Genomic DNA, 15,635 nt, shown 5'->3' with positions numbered 1-15,635 from the left:
ATATTTATGTTATTACTTTTTAATTACACACAGAATAAAATACCCAAAAGGTCACAATGACACAGATAAGCCTTGAAGTGACATAGGAAATTGTATCCTATGGTTCTGTGTCTGTGTCTTTCAGGTTTTGTCTCTGTGTGAGCGTCCTTGTCATCCTCTTTTATTGTTGTTGTTATTTTGTCTTTTGTCATTTTACTTCAACAGATCGTTTTCTTAGCTGAGACACCCTGACCTGATTTTGTTTGTACTCCTTTCTTTTCTTCACCATGCACTTGGTGTTATATGCACTGAAGTTACTCTAAATGCAATAAATGCAAATATCTATTTGTTTGAAGATACAAAGTAACTCACAAAGTGAGATAGGCGTCTGTCTCCTGGAGGATCCTTTGAGAGTCAAAGTGGTTGGAAGCTAGGTTTTTGGCCCTGCTCACAATAGAGTTGATCTTCGCTGCCAGTTCCTTGGCCTCCTGCTCCAGCTGCTGATGCTCCTGCATGAGCACACACACACAAAGTACTCACTGATGTCTAAGTGTAAAAACCAGAGTCATTAAATCAATGCAGGCCTGTCTTCACCTTCAGCAACTGTCGACTAGAGCGCAGGTCGTGACCTTTGGCAGCATTGTTTAGCATCCACTGGATGGCCTCAATCTTCAGCTTGGCATCCTGAGGAGGAAAAGTACAAGATTTTTCTCAGAATGGAGCTCTGTTTGGACAGCAATTATTTCTCCTGGGAAGGGTGGTCTTTAATCATTTACTCCAGTTGATGTCTAAAATTAGTGTAAATTTAAATTTGGCCAGAAACTATGAGCTGTATATAAAAGACAGGGTCAGTTATAGTGTCACCTAAGGGCTTGTGAAGTCTCAAAGTTAAGCTGTGTTCTTCTTGCTTTTTTTGGAGCCAGTAGTGAGCATATTTTTGGACAAGAGGCTGATGTATAAGGTTATCAATTAATGCAGATAGGCTAGGTTAGCAAACTGCATTCATAGACATATTAGTGCTAATTAACAAGCTAATCAAATGCTACAATCTCACAAATCAAGACTGAAGTACAAACTTCTTGGTTGGGCTACACAGAAAGCATTATTTGTCTGGTAATTTTCTCAAAAAGCCATAAAAGGCACCAACATCACTGAACTGGACCACGCAAACGTCTTATTCAGTTTCTCCGTCAGTGGTTTACCTGCAAAAGCTCCATCAGCTGCTCCTGCTGTCCCGCCTGTCTCAGCCTGTCCCCCTTGTCAGCCATCTTGTCTTGCAGTCTTTTCCACCGACTCTTGAGCTGAGAAGACTTCCTGCTGATGCTCTGACTGTTGTAGTGCTCTTCAGCAATCATCTCCTCTCCCAGCTTATCACAAACACACACACATGTACTGAAGGTGACATCTCAACAAAGTACATGTCGTCTTTTCAATATCTGTAACTCTTCATGTGTTGTCACTGTCAAACACTTGTTTCCTCTGCAGAAATCATCACACTGGGTGAAAAGTTAGAGGTGTTTTACCTGAACAAGTCTATCCAACCAGACTTGGTTGGCCTGCATCTCCTTCTCAGCCGCTTCATGTTTCTTCAGCTTCCAGAGGATGTTTGTGGGGTCTCGGTAGGACTCGTCCTCTGCCACCTTAAACTTCTCCTCCATCCACAACAACAGCTCATCCGCATCTCTTTGGAACTCCTGCCACATGAAACACCAGGCAAATTCACCCTCATAATTATTATTAAAGAACTTATAAAGTTCATCTGAGCGTTCTCCTGTAGATATTATGATCAGTGCAGGTACTCGACACAACATACAGCACCTTTCTTATAGTATGTTTTATTGTTTTTAGCATGATGACAATAGTACCTGGTATTTCTTAGAGTCCAGCAGTAGTTTCCTCCTCTTCCTGCAGCTCTCTTTCAGCCTCCTGTTGGCTTTTTGGATGCTCCTGCTCCGTTCCTTGATGCTGTAAGACAAACATAGAGGTTTTAAAGATTGGTGACAGTTTATTGTAAGATTATTGACTTGAACATATTGGTTGTTAGAGGGACAATTTCACTGATAATGTAAACAGTTCCCTCCCATCAGTCAGAGAAGATGATTGGCATGACCCCTCACAAGCCATTTAATCAAAGTAGCAGAGAATGTATACATGTGGTGTTGTAATTTATTTGACAGCTAGATGGCACAGTTTCATGTTGTATGGAAAAGAAACAGCCTTGGTGCTCTGCAAACTGTGTGCATACTGCATCAAAGCTTTCCTGTTAGGTTGAAGTAGCAAGCAGATGAGCTTTAATTATCTTAGATTTGCATTATGCTAATTTTGCAGTGATGTGTGTTCTACTTGTAGAACAATTTACAAACAGAGTGATGGTACTCAATTCATAGAAGCGATTCTATTTATCCCTAACTTCTTCTTCTCTTATTTCTTTATGACCTCAGAAATTATATCCCCAGTTTGGTAAACTCAGGTATAGAGATCAGGCTGTGAGCACAGCAGTCCCCCCCACCCTGTTAAAACCTTCTGTATGCTGGGAACAGTTCATCAGAAGAAAGTTGGTATAAAGGGAACTAAATCAGCTTATTTACATGGATGAATGAAGGGGCTGTGCCATGGCTCAGTATATGACAAATAGGCTTAAGATTAGGCAAAGAAGGATTATTTTTAAAAGCAAAATATGCAAAGCTACTCCAGTACAGTATAAGAATTAAATTATGGAGTTGACAGCTCACTTTATGGAACAATTTCTGCTGTGTTTTCTTACTGTTTTGAAGCAAAGTGCTGCTGGTCGATAAGCTCTTTGCTGCGCTCAGCGAATTTATCCACTCTTTGATCCAAAGCCTTAAGAAGACTTTCAAGTTCATCTTGTCGCCCCAGTAGACTGTGCACACTGTCTACTGAGTCCTGCATCAATAAATGTAATCTTTATTTTGACATTTTTATGACAGAACATCAACACCTATTTATAATCTTTACTTATAGCAATTTCACAGATTCCTATAAATACATATTTAGGATCAAATTTAATGGTAACATTTCAAGGAGCTAGACCATGTAAAAAGGTGAGAAATGAGCACCCTCACCCCAAGATCTTGGACTTTTAGTCGGGCTTCATGCCCAGACAATGCTGCTTCAATCCGGTCTCCCTCTTGGTTCAGCCTCTGGAGCTCCACACCCTGCTCCAAATGCTGCTTTCTACTAGCCCACAGCGTCTCCAGCCTAGTCCTTTCAGCACTGAGATTATCAAGCATTTGTTGGATGTCAACACTGCCTATTTTCCCATTGGATGATCCCTGCAGCAGAGATTTCCCTAAGTTCTCCATCTCCTTCAGCCTAGTAAAAACACACACAGTGGGAGAGACACAGTCCACTTAAATTATGATGTCCATGAGCCAATCTTCTCAATCCCTTTGTCAGAAGGGGATAGAAATGGCTGTCATTATGGACAGTCGTTATGGTAGTTAAAAAAATATGTGCACATGATTAATGATTTCAACATTCTTCAACATCATTTTTAATCATAATAATTTTCATCATAATTTTTTTAAATTCCTATTAACCACTTAAATGTATTGATGCTGCAGATTTAATTTATTTCTAATTAAATAGAATTAAAGGAATGCAATTCAATGAATGGAACAATAACACACTAAGCACTGAATGCTGTGCACAGTTTCTGCTATTTACCTGCTCCTCTGTGTCTCCATTTCTAGTTGCAGCTCCTGGTGTTGCTCCAGCAGCGTGACAGCCGAGGCCACGTCGCTCGCTGTCTCCTCCTGCAGGAGCTGTTCCTGAACTGAACCTGCCCAGCGCTCTAGCTCCTTGGCCTCCTGCTGGAAACTTTGCAGCCTGCGGGCCTCCTCCAGTTGATGCTGTCTGTCTGATGCTTGACATTTCACCTGTACAAAAAAGCAGAAATGTAGTTTTTTTAGTTTGTAGTTTTATTTTAGATTTTTTTTTTTACTCAAAACATTTAATAATAATATAACAATAATAAAACAGTAACAGCCTCTGAGTCTGTGTTTATCAGAATATCAAACCTAATTATAATGACCCAAATGACCGTACCTTTTCAGTCTTATAACCACCTGCTTTGTACATACAAAAAAATAAGCGATCTTCACTTTTATAAATAAAAGAATGATGTCGAGTATGTCACTGTCAATGCAAATCAACACAAAATGTTGCAAGCACAAAATAGATGTTCTGTAGGAATACAGACTGAAGTTTGAACACCTCTTGGCTACTACACTCCAGTCAGTCTAAAACAAAGAAGGAAAATGTCACCTGATCCAGCAGAGTTTCCAAACCTCGAACCTCCTGCATAATGGCCGCACTCTCTGCCGGACTACAGTCCTGCTTCCTGTAACACAGGATGTGAGCAAATTGAGTGGAGATGAATGGAGATGTACTTCACTGTGAAGTTTCTTTAGAAAAAACACTTTTACCTAGAAGTTCATGAAAAGAGTTTTAACTTGATCTTTTATTGACCAAAACTTTGAAACCTTTCAGACTAATGCAGTAAGATACTATTATCATCCGTAATAGATATTTGGAGAGCGGTGAACACATAAACACATCAAAGCCCATGTAGCAAGGTGCAGACCAGTGTGGGCCAATCCATAAGCCCATTCATGTGAAAGTAATTCACATAACTATTCTCAGGAAAACTGCAGCTACCTTGCTTTCTTCAGTGTCAAGTCTATGGCTCTTTTCATTTTCTTTATATACATATATCACATCACTAATGAATCATTATGAACATCAAATACAAAACAACAATGAATCATTTCTATCAAATTACCACATGCATATCTAAAATTGTTATTATTGATTGATTGATTGCTTAACATATTTGTAACTATCAATTACTTTTCAATGTTTTTGATTAAATTAAGTACTATTGAGACAACTGCAGAACACCTTAAAATTCCACAGACTATATCAGACCATACATCTTTGCAACGCTCTTCAGGTAAGCAATCTTTCCCTCAAGCATCTTGATGTCTCTAAGGGCCCGAGTCTGGTTCTTCTCCTCAGCATGCAGAGTGAAGGGGGTGCAGCTCATGTCCACTTCGTCAAGCTGGGACAGCTCACCCTGCAGCTGAGCTTTAGCCTCCTCGCAGCTATGCAGGAAGGACTGCACGTCTGCCGTACTTAGCAGCTCCTTTCCTTTGTCGTCCTTCAGCTGCTGAATCTGATCCCACCTGCAACACACCAGGAACCAAGAACTATCACACAGTTGTCACACAGTCATCCGGCACACCAAAACTGTCCAAAATGCTGTCCTGTACTCAACCTACAGCCCAGGCACTGTACTAGTATGTTGCTATAATAGCAAGCCGTTGTTACTGGGTCCTTCATTGTTGTCATTTTAATAACAGTAACAATGAGACATCACTTTTTCACAGGATCCAGTTTGTGTATCTGGGTCCTTGTGCTGATTTGAGTGATTTGGACTTTTTTTTTTGCACCTTTTGGAAACACTCCTCTTTCTGGATCGGATTTCTTTCTGTTTGCTGTGCTGGCTCTTCACCAGCTCGTCTGCCATTTTGATGATATCGTCCAGCTGACCTCGTCCGCTTGCCAACTCAGTCAGGAAGTTCTAAAACAGAAAGTCAAGGATGAATCAAAGTATTCAGATATTTTATGAATCTGAGTTTGTCTGAGTTTATTTTGAAGAAGTAAAAATAAAAAAAATCAGGCCTCTTAAATATGTCCAAAAGTCAGAAAAAATCTCAAATTAATTGTTTAAAAAAGCAACAAAAAAAAGTTGTTGTTTGGGTGAAAATCACACATTGAAACAAAAGACTGATGCTGCAGAAGAAAATCTGTGAAAACTCAATGGCACTTTATATAATATGTGCGCACCGCGGATGACGTCAGTGCGCACACTGTGTCTGAGGAGGATGTGCGGAGGTACTTCAGGAGAGTGAACCCACGCAAAGCTACTGGTCCGGACGGGATTCCCGGCCGCGTCCTCAAGTCATGCGCGGCTCAGCTGGCTGGAGTGTTTACACATATCTTCAACCTTTCCCTCTCTCTGTCTGTAGTCCCAGCCTGCTTCAAAATGGCCACCATCGTCCCTGTACCCAAATCCTCCACCATCTCATCATTGAACGACTGGCGACCTGTAGCCCTGACCCCCATCGTGAGCAAATGCTTCGAGAAGCTGGTCAGGGACTTCATCTGCTCCGCACTACCCGACTCACTGGACCCTCTACAGTTCGCATACCGCCACAACAGGTCCACTGATGATGCCATAGCCCTGACACTCCATGCTGCCCTGTCACACCTGGAGAAGAGAGACACGTATGTGAGAATGCTGTTTGTAGATTACAGCTCAGCATTCAACACCATCGTTCCCTCGAAGCTGGACAGGAAACTGCAGGATCTAGGACTGAGCAGCTCCCTCTGCAGCTGGATCCTTAACTTCCTGTCTGACAGACGCCAAGTGGTCAGACTGGGCAGCACCACCTCATCCCCCATCACACTGAACACTGGTGCTCCACAGGGGTGTGTACTGAGCCCTCTCCTGTACTCACTCTACACCTACGACTGCACGGCCACTAACAACTCCAACATCATTGTGAAGTTTGCGGACGACACTACAGTGGTGGGTCTTATCACCAACGGTGATGAGACAGCCTACAGGGAGGAGGTCAGCGCCCTGACCCACTGGTGTCAAGACAACCATCTCACCCTCAACGTCGCAAAGACAAAGGAGCTGATAGTGGACTTCCGGAGGTGCAGAGGAGTACACACCCCCATCACCATCAACGGCGCCGCTGTGGAGAGAGTGAGCAGCTTCCGCTTCCTTGGTGTACATCTGGCTGAGGATCTTACGTGGTCAGTACACATAAACAAGACAGTGAAGAAGGCGCAGCAGCGCCTCTTCTTTCTCAGGAGACTGAAAAGATTCGGCATGAGCCCCCGCATCCTCAGGACCTTCTATCGCTGTGCCATTGAGAGCATCCTCACTGGATGCATCACCACCTGGTATGGCAACACCACCGCTTACAACCGCAAAGCTCTCCAGAGAGTAGTGCGGTGTGCTGAACGGATAATTGGAGGTGAGCTTCCCTCCCTCCAAGACATCTACAGGAAGCGGTGCCTGAGGAAAGCGGGGAGGATCATCAAGGACTCCAGTCACCCCAGCCATAAACTCTTCAGACTACTTCCATCAGGAAGGAGGTTCTGCAGCATCCGGTCCCGTACCAGCAGACTGAGAGACAGCTTTTTCCACCAGGCCATCAGACTGCTGAACACGTCATAGACACCTCACCCTCACTACTGGAACTTCAACATTATGCACTCCATACTGTACATTAATGCCACTGTTTTGCACATACCTACCTCTGTATATTTTATATTTTATATATCTTATTTTATTGTTTACTCTATTTCATTTGTAAAACATGTATATACACACTCACACACACACACACACACACACACACGTAGAAAAACATATTTAGTACACACATTCAGTAATGTATATACCTTTATATATGGTACATATATTTATTACTTTTAGATTAACCATTTTTATATTTTGCTTGTTGCACGTTATTGTATTTTGCACAACTCTGTTGCTTGTGAAGCTTGCACACAAGAATTTCACTCGCATGTACTGTACCAGTGTACCTGCACATGTGATGTGACAATAAAGGTGATTTGATTTGATTTGATTTGATTTGATTTATGAACTCCTGCCTTATCAGATACATGTATTCTACCTAAAGCCACATTTTTTCATTTCTGATTAACCTACAGAAGTGACAAATGAAAGCCAGTATTTTCCCGGTGATTTTCTGGCTTTAGAGGTTAAAAGTTTCTCCTTCCCAGTAAATAATATGATTTATGAGCTTAACTTAAGGCTGATCTTCATCTACAAATCTGTTGGTATTAGAATCCATCTAGCCAGCTTCAACACCACCATGTTATAAACATATTTCACCAATACTGTGCTCTTATTTACTCATTTATAAGTAAACCCATAAGGCTAAATTTCCCACCATCAGCAAAAGGAAACACCTGACTGCTGTTACAGTTTGTGCTGAGATCTTAACTGAAAAAATGATGGGCTGTGATGTAGTCTTAATATTTTTTAAGAGATGCATTTAAGGATTAAACAAATTAGAAAAATCATGAGGTATTGGGACATTTTTTTCACCCAGATGAGTTGATCCCCTGTTTTCAGCTTGTAGGATAAGTCTTTTAAGACATTTGGGAATATTTTTCTGGAGAAGTCTTCACCTCATATTTGGCCTGAACCACTGCTAGATTGTCACCGTCAGTGCTGAAGGTGTTGAGGATGTTCTCCTTATCCTCCATCCATGACTCAAACTCATGGCAGCTGTTGTAAAATCGATGGAGACGCAGTACCTCCTCCAGGCTCTTTGTCTTTGTCTGAAAACCAATATAAATATAAATCTGATTTTAGAATACTGCTACTCTGAATGTCCTTTTCTGTATAATAATCTGTCATCTTAATACAACCTCCCACATAACTAAATTAACAGTTTATATTCTGTATGCTGTATGTATCCTTTCTCTCACCTTCACCAGGTTGTACAAGAAATTGTACTCTTGGTCCAACCTGCCCTGTGTGCTCTCCACAGTATCTCTCTGGTACTCTGGGTCTGGCAGCCATGTGGTTTGGATCTCAGCTGTACCGCGACGCATAGAGCGTTTTCGCCTAGGACGACTCAGTTTCTTGCTTGAGCTTTCTGGCATATCATTGCCTGAGACAGGTGGAGTCGGCGGAGGAACCTGGAGAGGGTGTGATAAAGTAATTGACACTTTAAAAAAATATATAATAATTTATTTTCACACTGCCCAAAGCATGTCCACTAACGAGATGTGATATTTTCATAATCTGATCAAAGAACTTGTTCAGTATTGATCATACACTGGATGGCAGCATATTCAGGTAGGTTTTGGGTATGGACTGCTGGTTTCCTCCACTGTCTCTGGCCACAACTCTGTCTCCATCCGGCTCACTGCTGATGATGGTCACAATCTCATTGCGGTCCCACGGAAACTGACCTGAAATCAGTTTAGCTTCGGTTTATACTTTACATTTCAATAAAGTATCTACTATGTGTTTTTCTGTTATGTGATTTCAGATATACCCAATCTCTGTTCATCACAACACACTTGGCTACATTTTAGAAATGCAAAAATGAAAAAAGTTAAATTTTACATAATCTGCTTTTCCTTATTTTCTGGTTCTGGTTCTGGTCCTCTCTGTAAACAAGAGCATCTCTATAAATTTGCCTAAATATTTAATGAATATTTCTTATGTGACTTGGTCTGACCTAAGTAAGATTTCTGTTTTAAGAGAAAAATGGGCATTCTGTATGAAAATGAGAAATGAAATGACACAGTGTAGTGCCGGCTATTTAGTGCAGAATATAGGCTTAGGTTTTCATGCATGTGTAGCAGTAACTCCTTATCATGCTATGCAACACAACAGTGACACTAAATACTCCAGTACCTCTGCTGTATTTGAAGCGAACTTTGGCCTTGATTTCCTCTTTCTGAGGGGGGATGCTTACAGGGCCCTTCCCACCTCTGGTACTGGATAGTGAGGTTCGTGCTCCTTGCCCCTCCTTCTCCTCTTCCCCAGAGGAATCGCTATTTTGGATCATCTTGCCTTGCTGAGGCTCTGCCTACAAGGAATGAGGAAATATTGCCTATAGCTTTGCATCTACTATCACACTTAGTGCTGTAGAGCCAATATTAGCTATTTGTCAATTTATCAATATCACAGTTTATAACAGCCGATAAATGAAAATTAAAAGACTAAGGAACACATAGGAGAAACATCTTTCAACCATGTTATATTATTTTAGTAAGGACTCATAAATAACTACACATAAGAAATGTTAGGAAAATCTATCTGACAGAAACAATATCCAAATAAAGCATGCAAGAGCTACCTGCTGTGCAGTCAGCGCCGTCAGCTGTGCTGCAGTCTTTGACTGTTCTGACAGTCTCTTTATCTCTGAGGCATACGCTGCCATCTCCTTCTCCAAACGAAGGTGGCGCTGCAGAAGCACCGCTGTGCTGGAATCGTCCTTCCCATGATCCTCGCTTATCAGCAGTGGCTTCCTGTCACCCAGCCATGAGTTAGCCTCCTCCACATCTGCAAAATACTGGTCAGAGAAATAAAGGTTACTGTCTTAGAGCATGTCTATAGAGATCAAAAAAAGGTTCCAAAAGACCACGCAAGAAAATAAAATATAACATACGTGACAGGATGGTCAGAGCCTACACAATAACAGCAACACACAGGTAAAAATCTGACTGCAAAATAATTAGACTAACTGTAAAAAAACAGTAATACCTCAGGTTTACAGACAAAAAGAAGCTACACTAAACTAAACAGCTTTTTTTTCATTCTTCTCTTCTTTTTCTCTGCCTTTAATTACACGTTATTCACCTGCTTTATGGTAGCGGCAGCCTGCAGTCTGTCGCGGTGTCCCTTCACCTCGGCAGTCAGGTGGCTCCACTGCTTCTTCAGAGTTCTGATCCACTTCTGAACAGCTTGCTGATTCTCCTGACTCTGTTTGGAGAGCAGATCCTGGCCTCGACCCAGGACACCTTTATACAAAGACTCCTGGGCCTGGACCTCCGCCTCCAGCACCTATCAAATTATTATTTATTTGAAGTGACATTTAGAGTCAAGATAGATTTAAAATGTCTTTATTCTCAAGGTGGGGTCATGTTCAGTCTAAAAACAGTCACGAGTTAACCAGATTATGACTTAAACCAGAATTTAAATGTTATTATTTGTTTGTTTTTTTAGATGCACTCCTGTTCTTTGCATTGCTGTTTCTTGCTTATGTTATTTTCATTTTATTTAAAACTTGGCAAATATTGTTTCGTGGTCTTAGGCTTTGGACTTTTTTCAGCTTGTGTATTTTTGAATTCTTAAGTCTTAGTTTGATTGGTTACTCCTGATTGACTTAATCCTTTGTTTCAGTTATTTCAGTTTGCATTTTGCTTTATATTATTCCTTTAGGAAGTTTGTTTGTTAGAGTCATTGTGTTGGTGTTTTGTTACTTCCTGTTATATTTTTATGGTCTTTTGTCACTTGTGCTTGGTTTTTATTCCTCTTTTCCTTGTCTCAAGATTAGTTTCAATTGTGTTCATCACATGACAAACACTTACCTCATTACCTCTTGTATTGTCTCTGTCACCCTTGACACCAAGTGTTCCTTGATGTTTTGGATTCCCTGCTTTTTGTATTCAGCTTCTGGATTTTGGCATGGTTTACTCTCTGGGTTATCACCATTAAAGCTTGCTTAGAGTTCAGTCACTGCTTCCTGCATCCTGGTTTTGGGTCAATAATCCCTCAATAATCCACACAGCATGCAACCTACAATAGGTCCAACTCTATATTATCAGGGATGTGGGTTGGAGACTCAGGATTTATCTTTTCTTCTTTTTAAGATTATGTTTCATTCAATATTCTAAATTCTTGTGGTTAATATTATTCATGGTTCTATGCTTCGCCTCCCCTGTGTCCTTCTGTAGTCTATCATGTCTCTCGTGAATGTCAAGTTCTGTCTCCTTGTTGATTCGTCTGTCTCCCTTTCGTGTCCCTTGCTCCCCCGTTCCCTGTGTTTATGTCTTAATGTCTGTCTCTTGTTTCCTGTTTTATTTTGATAGTCCTTTGTCCTGTATTCAGTGTATTTAGTTTTCCCTCCCTGTCTTCTCAGGTTTGATTAGTCCCAGCTGTGTTCCCGCCGGTTTCCATCCCTTCGTTATCCTGCATCTGTATTTAAGTCTTTGGTCTCCGGCTGTGTCCCAATTAAGAGACCGCACGCTTGAAGTATGCATTTTGAGTGAGATTACGTCATCGCCACACGACGACGGCTGTCCCAATTCGAAGTGTACTCCAAATGCGTACTCCAAATGCGCCGTCGATTTCCCCAAATATCAAGCGTGGTCCGGTGCACGCTTCATGGTCCCATATATCCCACAATTCATAGTGCGGCGGAGGGTGTGGATAATTTTGCCGCAAAATACGGCAGACGGCAGAAGGGAACGGCCGAAGAGTGAACTGTCAAAAGTAAGTACTGAATATGATGTCACTTATTTATGTGCGAATGTTTAATAATGAAGAACATTAAAACATTACTGTTGGCCACATGTTGGCAAAGTTATGTGACATTAGTGACATCGCCCGGATCAACAAGGTCCGCGTCAGGTGTTGAGGAACCAGGGCACCCTGACGACAAGTGGGCTACTGGAACAAGAAGGCAAGTGGGCAAGAGACGAAAACAGGGCGTTGTTGGAATGCTACTACACACGTAACCCTGGCGGAAGGGGCTACATGAATAGGATGAGGGACCTATGGATTCTTTGATACCCAACATCCACAATGACGGCGAAACAACTAGTGGCTCAGTGTTCCAACATTAGAAAGAAGGGACTGCTCTCACAGCTAGAGATTGACGAGGTACAGCATAAATGCTACGGCAAGGAGGAGTCAGGACGCCAGGTCGGGGGGAGATATCATCACCCCCACCCGAGATTGGGTACATAGCCCCAAGTGCGATAGGAGAAGGATTGTTGAGTGCGAGAGGAACTGACCTGAAAGATAGGATCACGGCCAAGCTTGAAACCTGGATCCCCCGTAGCCGGTTACCAAGATTACGTGAAGTACCCTCAGAAGGTCTGCTAGATGATGTTAATGCAGCACTACGGACGATACCTACAACCATGATTACCGACACTAACAAGCTGATCTACACTATGGCAGCAGTGATCAGTGAGATGCTTGGCTACAAGTTGAACAGCCACAAGGGGCAGTACCCTCCATGGAGAAGGAGGCTAGAGGGCAAGATCAAAGTAGCACGGAGGGAGGTTAGCCAACTAACGGAGTTGCAGAAAGGTGCGACAAAGAAGGTGTCACCCGGAATGGCTAACCGAAGGTCGGACGGTCCTGATCCCCAAGGACCCCAAGAAGGGAGCGGTAGACGGAACAGTCAGCCGAGACTGCAAGACCAGACTGACCAACCTGTGCACTGCCTGGATTGATTACAAGAAGGCCTATGACTCAATGCCCCACAGCTAGAATTGTACAAGATCAACAGGACCCTAAGAGCCTTCATCGGGAACTCAATGGGGATGTGGCGTACAACACTAGAGGCCAACTCCAAGCCCATAGCACAAGTCACCATCAAGTGCGGGATCTACCAAGGAGATGCTCTGTCCCCACTGCTGTTCTGCATAGGCCTGAACCCCCTCAGTGAGATCATTAACAAGACTGGCTACGGATACCGACTACGGAATGGAGCAGTTGTCAGCCACCTCCTGTACATGGATGACATCAAGCTGTATGCCAAGAGTGAACGAGACATCGATTCACTGATCCACACTACCAGGCTATACAGCAATGACATTGGGATGTCATTCGGGCTGGAGAAGTGTAGTCGGATGGTAACAAAGAGAGGGAAGGTAGTCAGAACTGAGGGGATTGAACTACCAGAAGGCAACATTGCAGGCATAGAGGACAGTTACAAGTACCTGGGGATCCCGCCGGTGAATGGGAACCATGAAGAGGCCGCTAGAAAAGCTGCAACCACCAAGTACCTGCAGAGGGTCAGGCAAGTCCTGAGGAGTCAGCTGAACGGTAAGAACGAGATCCGGGCTATCAACACCTATGCCCTGCCCGTGATCAGGTACCCTGCTGGGGTAATAGGCTGGCCAAAGGAGGAGATAGAAGCCACTGACATAAAGACAAGAAAGCTCCTTACCATGCATGGAGGGTTTCACCCCAAGTCCAGCACCCTGAGGCTGTACGCTAAGCAGAAGGAAGGGGGCCGGGGACTGGTAAGTGTCAGCACCACAGTCCAGGATGAGACAACGAACATCCAAGAATACATTGGGAAGATGGCCCCAACTGACCGAGTGCTCAGTGAATGCCTCAGGCAGCAGAAACCCAAGAAAGAGGAGGGAGACGAGGAACCATCATGGAAGGACAGGCCCCTGCACGGTATGTACCACCGGCAGATAGAGGAGGTGGCTGATATCCAGAAATCCTACCAGTGGCTGGACAAAGCTGGACTGAAAGACAGCACAGAGGCACTAATCATGGCAGCACAGGAACAAGCTCTGAGTACAAGATCTATAGAGGCTGGGGTCTATCACACCAGGCAAGATCCCAGGTGCAGGCTGTGTAAAGACGCCCCTGAGACAATCCAGCACATAACAGCAGGGTGCAAGATGCTAGCAGGCAAGGCATACATGGAACGCCATAACCAAGTGGCCGGCATAGTGTACAGGAACACCTGTGCCGAGTATAACCTGGAAGTCCCGAGGTCAAAATGGGAGATGCCCCCAAGGGTGATGGAGAATAACCGAGCTAAGATCCTGTGGGACTTCCAGATACAGACGGACAAAACGGTGGTGGCTAACCAACTGGACATAGTGGTGGTAGACAAACAGGAGAAGACGGCCGTAGTGATCGATGTAGCGGTTCCGAATGACAGCAATATCAGGAAGAAGGAACACGAGAAGCTGGAGAAATACCAAGGGCTCAGAGAACAGCTCGAGAGGATGTGGAGGGTGAAGGTAACGGCGGTCCCCGTGGTAATCGGAGCACTAGGTGCGGTGACTCCCAAGCTAGGCGAGTGGCTCCAGCAGATCCCGGGAACAACATCGGAGATCTCTGTCCAGAAGAGCGCAGTCCTGGGAACAGCTAAGATACTGCGCAGGACCCTCAAGCTCCCAGGCCTCTGGTAGAGGACCCGAGCTTGAAGGATAAACCGCCCGTAGGGGCGTGCTGGGTGTTTTTATATATATATATATATATATATATATATATATATATATATATATATATATACATATATCATAATAATCTGACAATACATATAATATTGGCCATATTATATTTACATTACCACAGTGAGATGATTTTAGTCTCATGAACAACATTAGCTAATTGTTATTTACTAACTAATCTTGAAATGACTGTTCAGTACAGAAATGAAGCCCAACAATCATGTTTTACAGTCCCGTGGTCTCAGCCTCAGATAGTTAACTAATCAAAGTGATGTCATGACAAAAATGAATGACCAACAAAACATTTTTTCTCCTTCATTTCTGTCACACAATGCTGTATGTAACGTTTCTCGCGGTTAGTATCATGGTTGCTAGGCAACCTGAACAGTGCGACGAAGGCTAGACCGTCCCATTTCACAAGCCTTTCACTTCCGCACCGTCCATGTTGTCAAGTCTAGTCCAGTTCAGTTGTTAGTTCTAGTTTATCTTTTGTTTGTTTAGTGTTCATGTATTTTGGTTTTAGTTTTCACAAATAAAAGCTGCCTCTTTAAGTAATCTTTTGTCTTAGAGTCCTGGCTTGCTTTAGTTTAAGGCAGAGGTTCCCAAAGTGTGGGGCCCGCCCCCTAGGGGGGGCGCAGAGCCATTGCAGGGGGGGGCGCGATATGAAAAAAAAAAAAAAAAAAAAAGAGCGCTTGTACACTGTGGACAGGTTTTTGACTGGGCTCCCACACAAACGCAAAGCAGGAGATGAAGCATTGCCGTTTACTTGTATTTGCTTAATTGTTTACTAAATGTCTGAGGTGTGAAATAAACCGCAGTGGAGTTTGTAAACAAAATATGGGTGTGTGTGT

General features: G+C 43.0%; 1 protein-coding gene across 1 annotated transcript in view; it reads right to left on the bottom strand.

The window, feature by feature from the left end:
- Nucleotides 1-15,635, bottom strand: part of sptbn5 (spectrin, beta, non-erythrocytic 5) — a 117,958-nt gene that overhangs the window by 62,522 nt on the left and 39,801 nt on the right. Inside the window, exons 16-32 of the mRNA XM_013274982.3 lie at nt 10,430-10,633; nt 9,927-10,142; nt 9,482-9,656; nt 8,894-9,030; nt 8,542-8,754; nt 8,239-8,391; nt 5,454-5,584; nt 4,935-5,186; nt 4,267-4,342; nt 3,667-3,878; nt 3,063-3,312; nt 2,744-2,883; nt 1,845-1,944; nt 1,503-1,673; nt 1,182-1,346; nt 574-663; nt 352-488 (exon numbers count right to left, since the gene is read on the bottom strand). Of these exons, the coding sequence (XP_013130436.1) occupies nt 352-488; nt 574-663; nt 1,182-1,346; nt 1,503-1,673; nt 1,845-1,944; nt 2,744-2,883; nt 3,063-3,312; nt 3,667-3,878; nt 4,267-4,342; nt 4,935-5,186; nt 5,454-5,584; nt 8,239-8,391; nt 8,542-8,754; nt 8,894-9,030; nt 9,482-9,656; nt 9,927-10,142; nt 10,430-10,633 (2,822 nt within the window). The remainder of the gene's footprint in view (nt 1-351; nt 489-573; nt 664-1,181; nt 1,347-1,502; nt 1,674-1,844; nt 1,945-2,743; nt 2,884-3,062; nt 3,313-3,666; nt 3,879-4,266; nt 4,343-4,934; nt 5,187-5,453; nt 5,585-8,238; nt 8,392-8,541; nt 8,755-8,893; nt 9,031-9,481; nt 9,657-9,926; nt 10,143-10,429; nt 10,634-15,635) is intronic.

This window comes from Oreochromis niloticus, linkage group LG19 (assembly GCF_001858045.2).
Source record: "Oreochromis niloticus isolate F11D_XX linkage group LG19, O_niloticus_UMD_NMBU, whole genome shotgun sequence".
Classification (NCBI taxonomy): Eukaryota; Metazoa; Chordata; class Actinopteri; order Cichliformes; family Cichlidae; genus Oreochromis; species Oreochromis niloticus.
Note: the sequence above shows the minus strand (reverse complement) of the source record. Positions and strands in the feature narration are given on the sequence as shown.